This window comes from Struthio camelus, chromosome 1 (genome assembly GCF_040807025.1).
Source record: "Struthio camelus isolate bStrCam1 chromosome 1, bStrCam1.hap1, whole genome shotgun sequence".
Classification (NCBI taxonomy): domain Eukaryota; kingdom Metazoa; phylum Chordata; class Aves; order Struthioniformes; family Struthionidae; genus Struthio; species Struthio camelus.
This window is the reverse complement of record NC_090942.1, coordinates 78,200,236-78,214,877: the sequence shown is the minus strand read 5'-3', so window position 1 is coordinate 78,214,877 and position 14,642 is coordinate 78,200,236. Positions and strand designations below refer to the sequence as shown.

At 37.0% G+C, this 14,642-nt stretch overlaps 1 protein-coding gene across 1 annotated transcript in view; it reads left to right on the top strand.

The window, feature by feature from the left end:
* Positions 1 to 14,642, top strand: part of EFCAB6 (EF-hand calcium binding domain 6) — a 109,693-nt gene that overhangs the window by 27,578 nt on the left and 67,473 nt on the right. Inside the window, exons 8-11 of the mRNA XM_068951150.1 lie at positions 1,798 to 1,922; positions 3,609 to 3,757; positions 8,843 to 8,956; positions 9,225 to 9,345. Coding sequence (XP_068807251.1) covers positions 1,798 to 1,922; positions 3,609 to 3,757; positions 8,843 to 8,956; positions 9,225 to 9,345 — 509 coding nt within the window. The remainder of the gene's footprint in view (positions 1 to 1,797; positions 1,923 to 3,608; positions 3,758 to 8,842; positions 8,957 to 9,224; positions 9,346 to 14,642) is intronic.

Genomic DNA, 14,642 nt, shown 5'->3' with positions numbered 1-14,642 from the left:
TTTGAAACAACTTTAAATGGATGGCGTGACGTTCAAAGGTCCTAAGTGCTGCCAGTTCATGTTGGCTTCAGTAGTATTAGGGAAAGCCAAACTGTTTTAAAATTATAAAGTTAGAATATCTATTTTTTTAATGATACTTTGTCTTCTCACCGTTTTAAATGGCTGTGGTGTGGCTCTATAGAGGTTCGTAAGCTTATGCAATGCTCTCAAAGATAGTGCAGAAACAATCAGTAAAAGCAAATATAACTACCAAAAATAGAGTTTATTTCCTTGTGTGGGCTATTGACATTTTTGAGAAATAATCTTAAGAAGTTAGGCTCCTCCTCCTTTGTAGTACCTGCTCAGTACCTAGAACTGTGCCTGATTAATCCTCATAATTAACCCAGCTACTTAACGGGGCCTAGGGCAACCTCCCCACTCATTCCACCATAGGAAGCCTCAGAGATTCAGGACCTTCCACATGAGTGGGCACGCTCTGAGCTGGCCTTGTGGGGTGTTTCTTCAGTCCTGTCTTAGTCTATACCTCACAGTTTCTTGAATTCAGCCTAATTTCACCTCTTGTTCTCTGCTTTCCAGTCTTATCTCTAGTACCCCATGGATTTTGAGAAGTGGAGCTTTGTCCATGTGAAGTAGTTATAAAAAATTACTAAACAACACCAGTTTAAAAAGACATTTAAAAATCATGTAGATAAATCAGTGATAACCTCTCTGACTCATTTCTGAGGTACAAAACCTAGTGATATTTGTTTAAGAAATATCAGTACTCACCCAAAACTAAACTGAATAGGGCAATTTTAAATGGAGTTGAGATTCTCACAAATAATTTGCCTAGGTTTAAACAGTTAAAAATACAGCTTTAGTTAAATAGGAAGAAAAATCTGTATTATCAGGCCATTGGGAGCAGGGGGAAAGTATACCTTAAGGGCAGAACAGTCATATTCTGGTATCCTTGTCCATACTGAACAGCATTTTGTTTCTTATGCAGCCCCAGTGGAATTACCTTTGAAAGAGTTTGGTGCCATTCCTTTGTGCATAAGGATCTCAAAATGCTAGAGTCTTGTCTAGCATACTGGTTGCTGCTAGGCTGTGAATCAAATATACCACATCCATAGCAGCCTCTTTACCCCAAAGAATGTACACACAAACAGCACACTGAATAGCGCACTATACAACAAACCACCATCACAAAATGAGCTGGTCATTCCACCTGAAAGAAATGTTCCACAGACTGCTTTTTCTTGTGGATGGGGAATCATTGAGGAGGGATATTTGACTTACAGTAACTAGAAGCTCTTCCAAGGACTGTGGGAACTAAGAAAGGACAGTGGGATAGGTGTATGTGAAGGAAATGGAGAAAAGCCTTTCCAAGGTCAGTGGGCAGGTTTATTATCCACAGCATATGAGGAAACTGTCTTCCGTATCCTGAAAACATATTTTTGGGAGTGGATCATTCTGGAAGCATGTTGACGAGGAGATAGAATTAGTTTCTGGTATTATCTTCTGCTACTAAATATAATAAGGTTACCTGTTAAGATTGTGAGTGATGTGAATTAACATTTTTAAAGAAATACAAAATGAAAAACCGTTACTACAAATGCACTGATTTGTTACCATGATTCTTCCCTACGGATGAAGTTTCAGAAATACAAGACAGTTGTATTTCAGATTTATTTTATTTTATTTTTTTATAAAAAGATTTATCCAGCTAACAAAAATAACCTTTAAGAGTTTTAGATATTTTTTTTTTCTGAAGCTGACAAAGCTGCAGACTCATCTGAAGTCAGTTTTGCTTAACAGCACTAACCTGCCAGAAGATAAAAGAAAAAGAACAGAAACAGAAAAAACTTCTACAGCCATCACCAGAAGAGCGCGCTGTGACAGAGTGCAGTCTGGATAGCACTGAGAGGGCATTTAGAGAGAAGGTAAGAGAACGCCCTTAATACCTTGAAATACTTCCCACAGATGGAGGGACCGAGCCAGGCATCACAGGAAGAGAAAAATTGCCATGTTTGGAGGCTAGCTTCTTTTATTAAGAAATTTCATGCACGATGTTTCTTATTTGCTTTTAAAGCCAGATAGCAGAAGTTGTGCATAGCATAGCTGTGTTTTATGTTTCCAGTCTTGTTTATTAGATTCAAAGCATTAAAAACATATGTATTAAAACTCCATATTTCATAGGCTAAAGCAAAATGGAAGTACACTGAAGCTTGATGGCTAAGGTGCTTCATAGTGTGAATTGCTAGATCACTCTGTCAGATCAAAGTAAGTAATGACTTACTCTGAGTAATGACTAGTTATCATTGTCTGGCAATTATTTTCTGACCTGCATGAAACAAATTATTAGTGGGTGAGTGCTACTACAGAAACAAATTTTTTATATGTGGTAGCAAGCTTAGAAAAGAGATTGAAGCTGGAACAGACGTGGCAAATGGCCTCTCCCCATGCTCTTAGATGTGATCTTACTGAAGACAGGTGGGGAGTATGATGGGGGAACATAATTGTCACTGTGTTACCTGTGTTGTACCTACTCTGTGAGCAGGTGAAAGGAAACCAAATTTTCCAGCGCTCATTTATGCACCTTTATGTCATAGAAATCTTCACTCTCTAGGTAAGCAGAAACTGAGACTTCTGAACTGCCTGTTTTAATACAAACCCAGATACACAGACCTGTAACAGCTTTCTCAGCCTTGAAAAGGCAGGAGAGGAGAAACACACAAGGCTTCAGGGACATGGACATTTTGACCCTTTTTCTTCTTTTAGATCTTTGATAGAGAAGTCAAGACCTGGATTGGAAGCAGAGTACATCTGACCTTGCAAACCCTCCTAGTCCTTGATGTTTATTTTGGGCTTTCTAAAGTCTCTATATACATTATCTTTACTGTGTGATTTCTGCAGTTTTGAATAAACAGTAATCAGCTTAGAAGCAGATGGGATACTTGTCAAAAAGTGGGAGGGGAAGGTAAGAAAAGCCTCGGGGATGCTTGCAGTATTCAACAACCCAGTGTGAGCTAACATTTCAGAAAAACAAACCAGTCTTCCTATTGTTTCATGAGCCTTATCAAAATCTGCAGTAAGTCAACTTTCAGGCATTTTACAAGTCCCGTAAGCAAAAACACTTCCACATAGCTGCTTTGCAACAGCCCATGAATTAAAAAAATAACTGAAGAAATGTGTAATATGTTTATACAGCAGCTATGTTAACTGTTCCTCTTCTCCGAATGTTTTCCAGCATTCATTGTGCTAACGACCCATTTTAATAAAGGAAACTTTGATACGAGGTTATGCAATGGATGGTTTTAAACTTACATTAAGAAAGATGCTATCAAGCAGGCTGATCCACCAAGTATTTTTAGCTCTGAATTTTGAGGTAGAGTTATTATCTGAGAAACTTGTCTGACTTGTCATTTTAGAGTCTGTGATTGGAAATACTGTTTTGTAGTGAGCTTATTAATTAAACATCTGACAGTCAGAGCATGCCAGGGTAACCTATTTGATCAGTTCGAAGAGACGAACATTTGAAAAGGTCTTGTAAAAAATGCATTATTGTTTTAAAAGCTTCATGAGCTTGACTTTTCTGAGCAAAACACTATAAACTGTATTCATTACAGCTGTGTTCAGCCTATAAGGACATTGAAAAAGCCTTCAGAGCAATTGATGTCAGTCAGAGTGGATTTGTGTCTTTGGATTACCTGAAATCTGTCATAAATGGCTTTATATTTCCTTTACCAAATGAAACTTTTCAGAAGCTAATGAACAGGTAAGAATCATATTATTTTCTTAGGGGACATTTTTTAGCATTGCTGCCTCATAACTTTATTATTGCTTTTTGTGACTACCATCATTAATTCACCTAATTTGTGCCTGTGTTGCAGTGTGTAAAGCACAGTATGTAAAAGCTGATAGAAATGTGTAAAAAGCCAAGTTTTGTGCAGTAAGGTATATAGTTTTAATGGAGTTGCAGCTTTAAATTTCTATTTGTTCAGAAATTCATATGTAATTTCTTAAAGGGAACATTATTCTCTTCCATTCAAGTGAATAATGATGTGGGGTGGTGAGAATTTGCTGGAAGAACAGCGTCACTGTTAGCACTGTATCTGCACAGTGACAGCGTAACTCTTCAAGGCTGCTTGTTTTAAAGATGCTTCTGTGGCAAGGTAATGAAAGGAAGAAGTAAAACGAAAGTCAGTGAATGAACTGATGCTGAAAGCTTTCACTCTGTCCCGTACATAGTTAGTCACTGAAAAACACAACCAAAGGAATACTTGTGAGCTGCACAGTAAAGTGATTTCATTCCTGGAAATTTGAAATTAAACTATATTGAGACAAAAATCTTTTGAACTTAGGTGTTGACATTGTAAATATTTATATGAAAACAGCTGTGAGGGTTGAGGAATCATGCCAACTGCTAGATTCAAATCAAAATACTAGTTTACTTTAATCAGGCATCTTTGCAGTATTATGACCAAAACTCAGACCATCTTGTGGACAGTATAGTATACAGGAGACAAATGAATAGAAAACATTTTCAGGCCTAGCCTCAAGAATCGCAGCTGACCTCTGTTTAGGTTACAGGACATTTTCCAAAATCTCGTTTCCTGAACATGATTTGAATTGAACTTAAGCAGACTAACTTTGTAAACTCATATTTCCTTTTTAAAGCCAAAATATCATAGGAGTGGACGTTTTTGTGGCTTTTGGTTAAATCTAGACCAGGCTCTTTCAAGGTTAATCTTTTATCCTCAGAAACCAAAAACTGTGAGAAGAAAACTGCCAGAATATACTTTATACTTGTTGGCAACAGTGCTAAGGGCATATGGCCAGTCAAAGAGAGAGGAAGAAAAACAACTTAACTCTTAGACAGCCTTTTTTACTCCAAAATATTGCTTGAGCTTACAACAACAGGACAAGGCACCCAAATCCCACAATATGAGGAAGGCAATAACCAGATCGTGTGTTTCTACTTAAGGGTTCTACAATTTATAGTTTATATATTTAAATTATTTGAAGTATAGAATCTTCCATGAAAATAATCATTTTTTTTATATGCACTAGTTAGCTTTAAAGACCTCACTGCAGATATATATTTTACAGCAGCAGGTGCTGTATGAGAGTATCATCTGCAGTAACCATATTGCTTTGTGCATTTAGCAGATAAATCTGATTTGCCTCTAGTCATTCACAGTGTGATATAACAATGATCAACTATTACTTTGTCAAAAAATTGCTATTATAGTTTTTTTCAATTCATGTCACTTGATAGTTTAAATCTTAAAGTAAATCTTGCTCTTAAGAGCAGTTGCATAGTGAAAAGATTTCTGTATGTGTTCTTCCACTGGAGCTTTCTCTAGCATTTGAAAAATATAGTGGCATTTTAATGATGCTGTAAACAGAAATGTATAAGCCTATGTATGCCATATTTCTCAGGTGCTATTTCTCAGATAATGTCGTTCAAAAGATCCAACAGCTGAATAGAACAACAGCAAAAACTTCTCGTAGTTATCTCATTCTAATAATGAAGTAGCTTCATTGTAGCTGATAATAAATTTAAAAATAATTGACGGGCAAGGGACAAGATTTCAAGATTTTAAAAATTATATTGAAATAATAGGGCATGAGATGGGGCAGGGAGCTGTTTATAAGAAAGAATACAGGATAGCATTTGGTGGTTGTTTGATGTATTTACATCTCATGGGCTCCTGGTATGAAATTCAGGGCCTATTGAAGTTGATGCAATTTTGCCATAGACTTCAGCTAGGATTTCATTCCTGACAGGTTTAGGACCAGATTACCCAAGCATTTATCTCTCACTATATGTCCCTGCCTCAGCAAGATCAAATACATCAGAGGCGTACACTGAGGTGTACCTCATTCTAAGGACATCACTCAGATGAGTCCCAAATTCCCTGAATTCCATCATTTCTCCTCTTGAAAACACTTTCACTCAGAAGTAAAACATCATGAACTTGAGATTATACAAAGAGTTGTACAAACTGAAGGAATGAACTACACAACATGTGATCATTCCCACATGAGAAATATTCTTGTGTTTTGGAGCACTGCTGTGCATTGTGTCCTTTCACAGGTTTAGGTGTGAGAGTGTAGGTTGAGGGAGCAAGTCATGTGTGAGCAGTATGAAGGCTTTCCCAAAGCCTTCATCCTGTGGGACTCCCTTTTCTGGTGGCTACCCAGACTTCTAATTGGTGGCCTTTATTTGGGATATAATGTCATTGTGCTCACTTAGTCAGGGCTTTGCTGAAAATAATATCAGTCTAAAAACGTGACGACAGTTGTCAGCAGCAGAGGTAGTTCTAAACCTTTTTTGTTACCCTCAAGTTTGATTTACGTGACACTAAGGCGTTGATGGTTTCAGTGGGTACTATTGTGTAACAGATCACTGCTAGACGATGTATCACGTGATTTTATCAGGTATGCATGCTGTTACAGCTCTAATCAGTCAAATCTTTTGGAAGTATGCTCCTTTTCACTAGGACGTAACCAAAAGTATACTTCCAAAAAGCCATGCGGTAGCTTGTTTTTAATTACTTTAATAAATTATCTGGCATGCAATAGTAGGTGAAATGCTGGATTAGCACCTAAAAATGTAGTATTTTTTCTGGCTCTGCAATGGAGTGATCTTTCTATGCCTCACTTATTCCACCTATGGCATCTGCATACTATACTTACTGCCATTCTAACGCAGCTTAAAATTTGAGGGCCAGTGTGATGACTCTAAAGAGTTGGAATCAACAAAATATGCCGAAGTCCTTGCTCAGTTTTCAGTCTCCCTGACTTTAATGAGAGTTTTGTCTAAATAGAACCTCAATTTGATCCACAAAACATAATGCTAGTGAGTTCCTCCTAAGCCACTTGTGTGAGGGTCTGATTCATCCCTTTCCATGGTAAAACCTGCAAGAAAAAAGTGCTGTGTTGGGCAGCCACAGAGAGACAGACCTATGGAACAGATCCATTACCAACCTGCAGAAAGGGGGAAAACCACTGCATCTTGTGGATTGATCAATGGCACCACAGAAAATAATGCTAATAATACCAGGCCTTCACACATCTGCATTCATATTTCTTGCTAAGTCCACTTCAACTCCCGGCATTTTGGCAATTGTCCTTGCCAAAGTCTGTGTGGAGACTGTGGGGCTTCTGACAAAGAAGGTAGACACAGAAGTGGAGAGGTCTGTTATTTTAATTGACGTAGCTTTGGCTGTTTGCTCATTTTCAGTGCAGAATTGCACTCTACAGTGTGATTTGAGTGATTTAGTAGACCACAGACATTTGAGTGGGAAGGGATCTCAGTTGGGGGCTCAAAATAACAGTTGTTATCTCGGCCTTAATTTTGAAGATCATCTGTTATTTCATACTGTTTGTTTCTTACTCATTCATCCAAGACAATAATGAGATATGAAATATTTCTCCTTCCCACAGCTTTTTTTTAATAACCCTTCCCTCAATAGTATTGTTGGCAAAGCCCCTCCTGCAGGGAATGAAATGGCTCCCCTGGTGAAATTCAAATGCCAGCACTGTCTCTACCTTCTTCTACCTTTATACCTTGGTGCTTGGCCCTTCCCAGCCCATTCTGGACTCTGGTGCCTTGCGCTGCTTGTGCAATCTGAGATGCTCTGCCTGCGAGCTCCTGAACTGTGGTGCGTGCGTGCGTGCTACTCATAGGCAGGACCATTGTAAAAAGTCAGGCTCTGTCTCCTACCAGAAAATGCTCTGTGCTGTCAGGTTTGGTTGGCCAAAGAGTGACTGCTGTGATTCTTGTGACTTTTGGGTTTTGCTTTATTGGCTGAGCTTGAGAAACTGCTGTGAGGTCCAAAGATTGGAAGGTTTTTTGTGAAAGATCTAGAAAGTCTTACATACCTCTGACTACATTTGGTAATTTTTCAGATTTATCATATGTATCCTGGATTAGCAAACACTCTAAACACCACCTGCCACCATTTGAAGGAGCATTATGAGTTTTTCTTTTTTTCAGAGATGGCTAGGGTAGCAAGTCAGCACATTTCTGATAATATGGGAAGGATGTAATTGCCTATGGAGCACCATCTGAAGTAGGGCACATTTAGCCATGTTCACTTGGGCCTTTCTGCTTTACCATTGAAACCGAACATTTCATGATGGTGGGGGCAGGCGGTCATTGGATCAGGTCTTTATTGATTTTAAAGTAATTGCTCATGCAATGTGATACTAGTTAACCTCCCCGCATTTTTAACACAGTTTAACACTTCCAGGGCTTTCAGAAATTTCAAATTTAGATAGAACCAGAATCATAAGATTAAAAAGAAAAGATCAAACTATTTGCCTTAATTAGTTTTTCTACTGTTACATGTAAATAACAAGAAGGGATGCATTAAATGCTCTCTCATTGTAGACATCTGTAATGTGAACGTCTACATCTGAACTGCTCCTTCTAGACCCTATTTTATAGTCCTTGGAGAGAAACAACGGGCAGGATTCATCTAACCAGTTTTAGATGTCTACTTTAGGATGAGATGAATCCTGCCCTGAAAGTGCCCGTTTCTTCCCAATGACTATAAAGGGAACTTAGAGTGGTTTGCTCAGGTGCAGATGTGTACATTTAGTTAGATGAATTCTCGCTCAGGGTCCAGTTCTTCCACAGCAAGACATTTCGAACTGAGAAAATAAGTTGGCTCAGTTTATATATTTAGTAACAAAAAAAAGCTATGGAAGCTTACTCTAATTATGAACCTTGCACACGTTGATGTTATAATGAAGTTGTGATGTTCTCATTCAAAATTCTTTTCTGGATATATAGTATTTTTAAAAGAAAACCTATAAAAATTGTTTCCATTCTTTTTTTTTTAATCAGAGCTGGACTGAAAGCCACAGGTAAAATTGCTTGGCAACAATTTTTAGAAAAATTTCGGGATCCTGGGGGCGCCTTTAAAAACAGGCGGACAATTCCAATGAGAAAAAAACATGAGTAAGTAGGCAGTTTCTTTTTTTTAATGTTAGTCTGAGTAACTTGTGGTATACATATTTATTGAAAATGAGAGAAGTGTCTTCGCTGAATGATCACCCTTGGTTAAATTCAATTAAATAATCTTTTGACAATGCTTTCTCTAAGCGTACGCTCTTATTTTTCGTCCATTAAAAAATAACCCATTTATTCTTCCTGCTCTAAGAAGAAGACAATGAGCAGAAGAAAGTGAGAGATCAAAATAGTGAGGACTGTTTTTCTCCTACTACAGAGTAAATCCAGTTAGAGGAGGAGATGAAACTTTCTCCGGTGACACTGTTCATCAGAAGCTGTGCAGATACATTCAAGATGTTTATCCCTTGCTAAAGCAGGCATTCCTTGTGCTTGATGAAGTAAGAGCAATTCTTTTTAGGTGTTGCCTTGGTTAATTACTCTTACAACCAGCCTTTTGTGTCTTATACCTGCTCTGAAGTTATCTGATAGCTACCAGCCTTTGTCTTGTGTTATGCTAGCTCAGAGAGTCCATATTTTGTTTTTTTAACTTAGATATGTGCAAACCGGGACTAAATATTCTGTAACAACTTATCTGATAAACCAAAATGATTGACCTCCTAGAATTTCCCTGGAAGTCATGTTGGCCAGTTCTTTAATCATCCCTGGAGATCCCTTTTGAACCCCTGCTAGTTTTTCTGCATGTTTCATGAAATGTTATGCCAGAAATGAGAAATGATGCTTTTGGAGAAGTTGCACTGGTATCAGAAAAATAAATAACTTTCCAGATACGGGTAAGTTTTCCCCTGTTTAAGTATCCAAAGATTGCCTTAGTCCCTTAGGCAATTTATCTATGCATTTTATAAAAACTGGCAGTTTATTTATGCTTTGATTATCTATTATGACCTGCAAGTCTCTCAAGTGTTCCTGGTTCTCATAAGTAAGATTCCTCATCTGTTCTGGTGTACTTTCTCCATTTCTCAAAGTAGGACTTTACTAGAAATGTTATTCTCTGCTTGTGCTTATATTTCCAAATAATCACACTGTGTCAGTGGTTTCTTTTCTTTGTCATGTATCATTCCATTTGTCTTTCAGTCACCTGTGATCATCTGATGTTTTCTGGATTTTTTTTGAGTTTATTTGTATATAAATATGTATATATATATATATATATATTTGTGTGTGCATATATATATACACACACACATAGAGAGAATTGTTTATTAATGCATACATACATATGCACACATACTCACACATGTCTATATGTGCATATGTATGCATAAGAAAGATGTGTAACAACAGGGCTGAAAATTAACCCCTGCAAGACCTTGCTGGAAATAGGCCTTTCTGAGGATGGATTATTACCTACAGTTCCATTTGAAGGTTTTGTTATTTGGTTTATCTATCACATCTGTTTGATAGCTGCTATGTGCATATGTACAGTTCTGATTTCTTAAAATGGCATGCCGCAAGGCATAAGCAAAATGGTGACTTATGGCAGCAGACTGCCCCAGAACAGCAGCTCCAGCAGGGCCCCAGTGCCTGCCTTGCCTCTGTCAGGGTCCCGGCCAGCCTTGTCAGCTGCCGCCACCAAGGAAGGGATCCAGATGACTGAGATGGGGCTGTTGCCATCCCCATGTTGCCCGGTACTATTGCTTATCTCAGTGTTGGGGATTGTGTCCTGATTATGCAGGGGTTCATCTCCAAACCTGCTTCCACATTCCTTCTCTCCACACTCTTCCTCCTGCTCAGGGCTACCCATCCCAGGGCCCAAGTGGGTCTCTATCCTTGCCTACTGTGGTCTCTTGTGAAGTGTGGTAGCTCCCAGAAATGCTGGTTTCCTTATCAGTGAGATGAAATGTGATACGTACTGGCTTTGACGCTTAATGTTGAAAGAGCATGGACAGTTTTTGATGTCATGTAAGCATCACAGGAATAGCCTGTGATGGCGAATTTCCTTTTCACACTAAGATCCATACAGTATCATTTAGCAAATGACTTTTCTCCTGCTCAGCCGCTCTAGGCAATGTCTTAACAGAGCAGCGATCTCACCAGTGATCTCATCATTTAATGTCTAAATATGTATAAATTTGAAACATTCCTAAATATTTATGTAGCTGTGTGAGAGGGTTTTCAGTCATTACAAAAAAACAGGTAAAGCAAGTAAAGCAATTTCCCCATGTCATAGAATTTAAAAAGTAAGTTTCTTGCTCTTCCTTTTTCAGGAGACAGAAATAGATTTGTACTTTAAACTTCTTCTGTTCCAAGAGTTAAAGTAAATTTATGTTCTTATCTAAAAGGTTTTAATAGGATTATGCTGCAGGCTGGCAATTTTTCATCACATCACTGGCCAGCCTGCCAGTAACTGCCTGCTAGCTTTTTCTTCCAACCTATTTTTGTCTGAATCATTCTTGATTTGTTGGCGTCTAAAATGCTACTGGTCCCTACCTGTTAATCCATATTTTGAAAACTAAGTCCTAACTTAAAACTAGTGCTTTCTATTGTGCAGTCTAGATGTGTAATGTGCCCTGTCACTATAGTTACTAATGTGACTCTAAAATGCTGAGTCAGATCGATGTTTCAAAGGATAAATGAAATATTCTTTGATATTCTTTTGTGAGTCTCACAAAATGTTGTGATTTATTGTAAAAACAAGATCCTTGAAAAAAAATTTGTAACACAAGTATTTCAATTTCAGGGAATTAATACTAATACAAACTCTCTAGCCCCTGCATCGAATGTTCTCAAAAAAGGTTTCCCATAAAGTCTGAAACACAGAAACAAAAAAAGCATTAAAAATAATTTGGGTAGGCAATACTGAATATACATATTTAACTTCTTAGGCATTAGCTGAGTTTATTTTATTGATTTTAATAATTATTATTGCCATATATGATTATTTTTATACATTCCATTATGTGGAGTGCATTTTGAAATAAAAGGGCAACTCATCGAGTCTGCTGGGTTTTTTTCTAAGTGAAAGTTTGCCATGTTGAATAATTTTTGTTCTTGATTACATGTGGTGTCCCAGTCACCTGAAGCATTGGCGTTTGTTTTCGTTTTAGTCTCTCTAAAAAACAAAAGGAGTACATTTTTCATGTCAAGGCAAGGAATTCAAGTAATATTGGAAAGTCTGCTAACTGAAGTCCTAAAATGTGTGAAATTTGTAAAAGAAACTAACCTATTTTCTGTCCAGTTTTGAAAGCTGGCATCAGGTAAACTCTAGTATTCCCACAGTTGTAATAGATTTAAAGGCACATAGTTACTAGTTCTAGTATTACAACTTAATAATACAGAATGTGAATACCTATTTAATATTACATGCTGAAGGAGTCCAATTGGTTGTGACTGACGTTTAAGGTAAAGAATATAAAAAATATATATATTTGGCATAAATATTTGCAGGATAGGACTACACCTTAATTTGAGATTAGTAGCTTGAAAAAGAAGGGAGATTTTGTAAGGGTGTATGTCCAAATACGTTGCTTAGCAGTGAATATATATCCTCCTGGTTCCTGAGTGCACACAGAAATTCCAGACAAGGTAAATCTGTTTTGATGAAAGGATAAAATCAGTATGATAAGTAAAGTTAATTAGAATCAGAACTATGGAGTAATTATTATAGGCTTATATTATATAATATAAATAGAAAGTGCTAACAAGTGTTTGTGAAAGATTTGTGTTTGCAGTCTGTCATCTGACAGGTAGACAGTAGCAGATGTGTGACGCTGACGCTATTGAGCATGCAATTGCATAGTTCACTGTTTTTAAAAGTATCTTCATCTTATTTTTCATAGAGTTTGGATTCCCTTTTCATGTCTAGCACTGGAATATGAACTTTTAATAAAGAACTATCTATCCTTACCAGTTCTGTAGCCTTCATGATGTACTGAACTCTGTTAAAATGTCTCCCTGTCATTTCTGATGGAATGTCATGATATATATGTTCCATACACTGGATTGTGTGACTGTGCCTTTAGTGGACAGATGGAATTTTTTATTACTTTGATTTGCTACATATTGCACTTCTTAAATTGTAGAGTCTGTATTTCTGAATTGAATGAGCAAGTAACAGACTAAAAAAATTAAAGCTTTCAGTCTGGTTGACACAAGGAAAATGAGCACTGGGCATATCTTTAGAAGTACTATTGGCATTTTTTATTAGATGGTTTTATATAGATGATATATCATAATTCCTTTCTAATATAATTACATAAAAACTATTCTCTTTAGCTCTGCAGTATTTTATTTATATACATATATATATATGACCACAAAAAGAAAGAATTCACCTAGCAATTTGTAAGAAAAGAAATCAATTTCATACACTGTAGTATGTACACCTACATCATTCAGGCCATGATTCAGCAAGACACTTTACTGCATAATTTTAAGTGGTTTACTGAACTGGGGCGTTATTGAATGAAATTGTTAACAAACACAGAGGTATTTGAGAAGGTGAAAAGGAAAGATAGGCTGAAGATAGAACCATGTCATCCCTAACATCTGGAGTCTCTCACACTGAAAGGACTGTATGTAAGAATAATATTTATATATCATATATTTATGCATAACATCATGAATTCTTGTTGGATAAATCAGTGCAGCCCCACTGAGATCACTTATGCTGGACTGAATTATATCAGGTAATGATAGAGGCAATAAAATTAAACTATTTTAAACAAATGCAATTAAAGTTGCAAAGCAGCCAAATAAGCAAATGCAATCTACTTAATAAGGCCTGATATAGTATACCTTCACTTACCTATATTATCTAAGCTTTGAATAAAACATAATTTATTTTCATTGTAACATATTTCATCTTCATGGGTAAGACATAGTCATTGTGTACATTTGTTTCTTGTGATGCACAAGCTATCTTTATAGCTTCAGTGCCAGATTCCCTAACTTGTTTACTGGGGGAGGAAGGTATATTATCAGATTTTGTTTCCGTATGATTTAATGCAGTGACAACAGTCTCTGAAGAAAATTCAAATACCAGATAGTAGTTTCACAAGACCATTATCTTTTGATTGCAGAACTTTAAAGTATTTCCCAGACCAGCTGATGAAGTAAATAATTGTTCATCCTCTATATTATTACTGCCACCCTGGATCTCTGTGGGGGACTAAAGGGAAACAGAATTTTCTTAGGGTGAATTTTATGAAGAGAAAGATATTTGTCTAGTGCTTAGCCAGAAACTCAATCACTGGAGGAACTATTTACTCCTAAATTTTCTTTATTGTTCCAAAGCTTTTATTCCACTCTTTCTTCTTCTTTCCTCCCATTATTCTTCCTCAGGTTTCTTTAGAGAAAATAAAGAAACAATTTTAAAAAGTGAAAGTCCAAGAACAAATAGGAAATTATAAAATCCAATAGACAGTCATAAAAAAGAGTTGGTACAAGCACATATTTAAAACTCTCCCACATAAATTATGGATATGACTTGCCATGGGAACTGAGAGAAAAGCTGTGCCTTAAGTGCAGCAACATAAAAATATCCTGATTTTGTTGCATGAACACATCCATTGCCTATTACTTTACAGCCTAATTGGGTACCCTTTTGCATGACAATGTGATAGGGCATCAAGCCCGAGATACAGATTCCCCCTGAAAACTGGTTCACCCTCGGTAACCAGGTCAAGAAAGCTAAGAGACCCAAGCTAACAATGTAACAGATGCAAAGGATGCATAC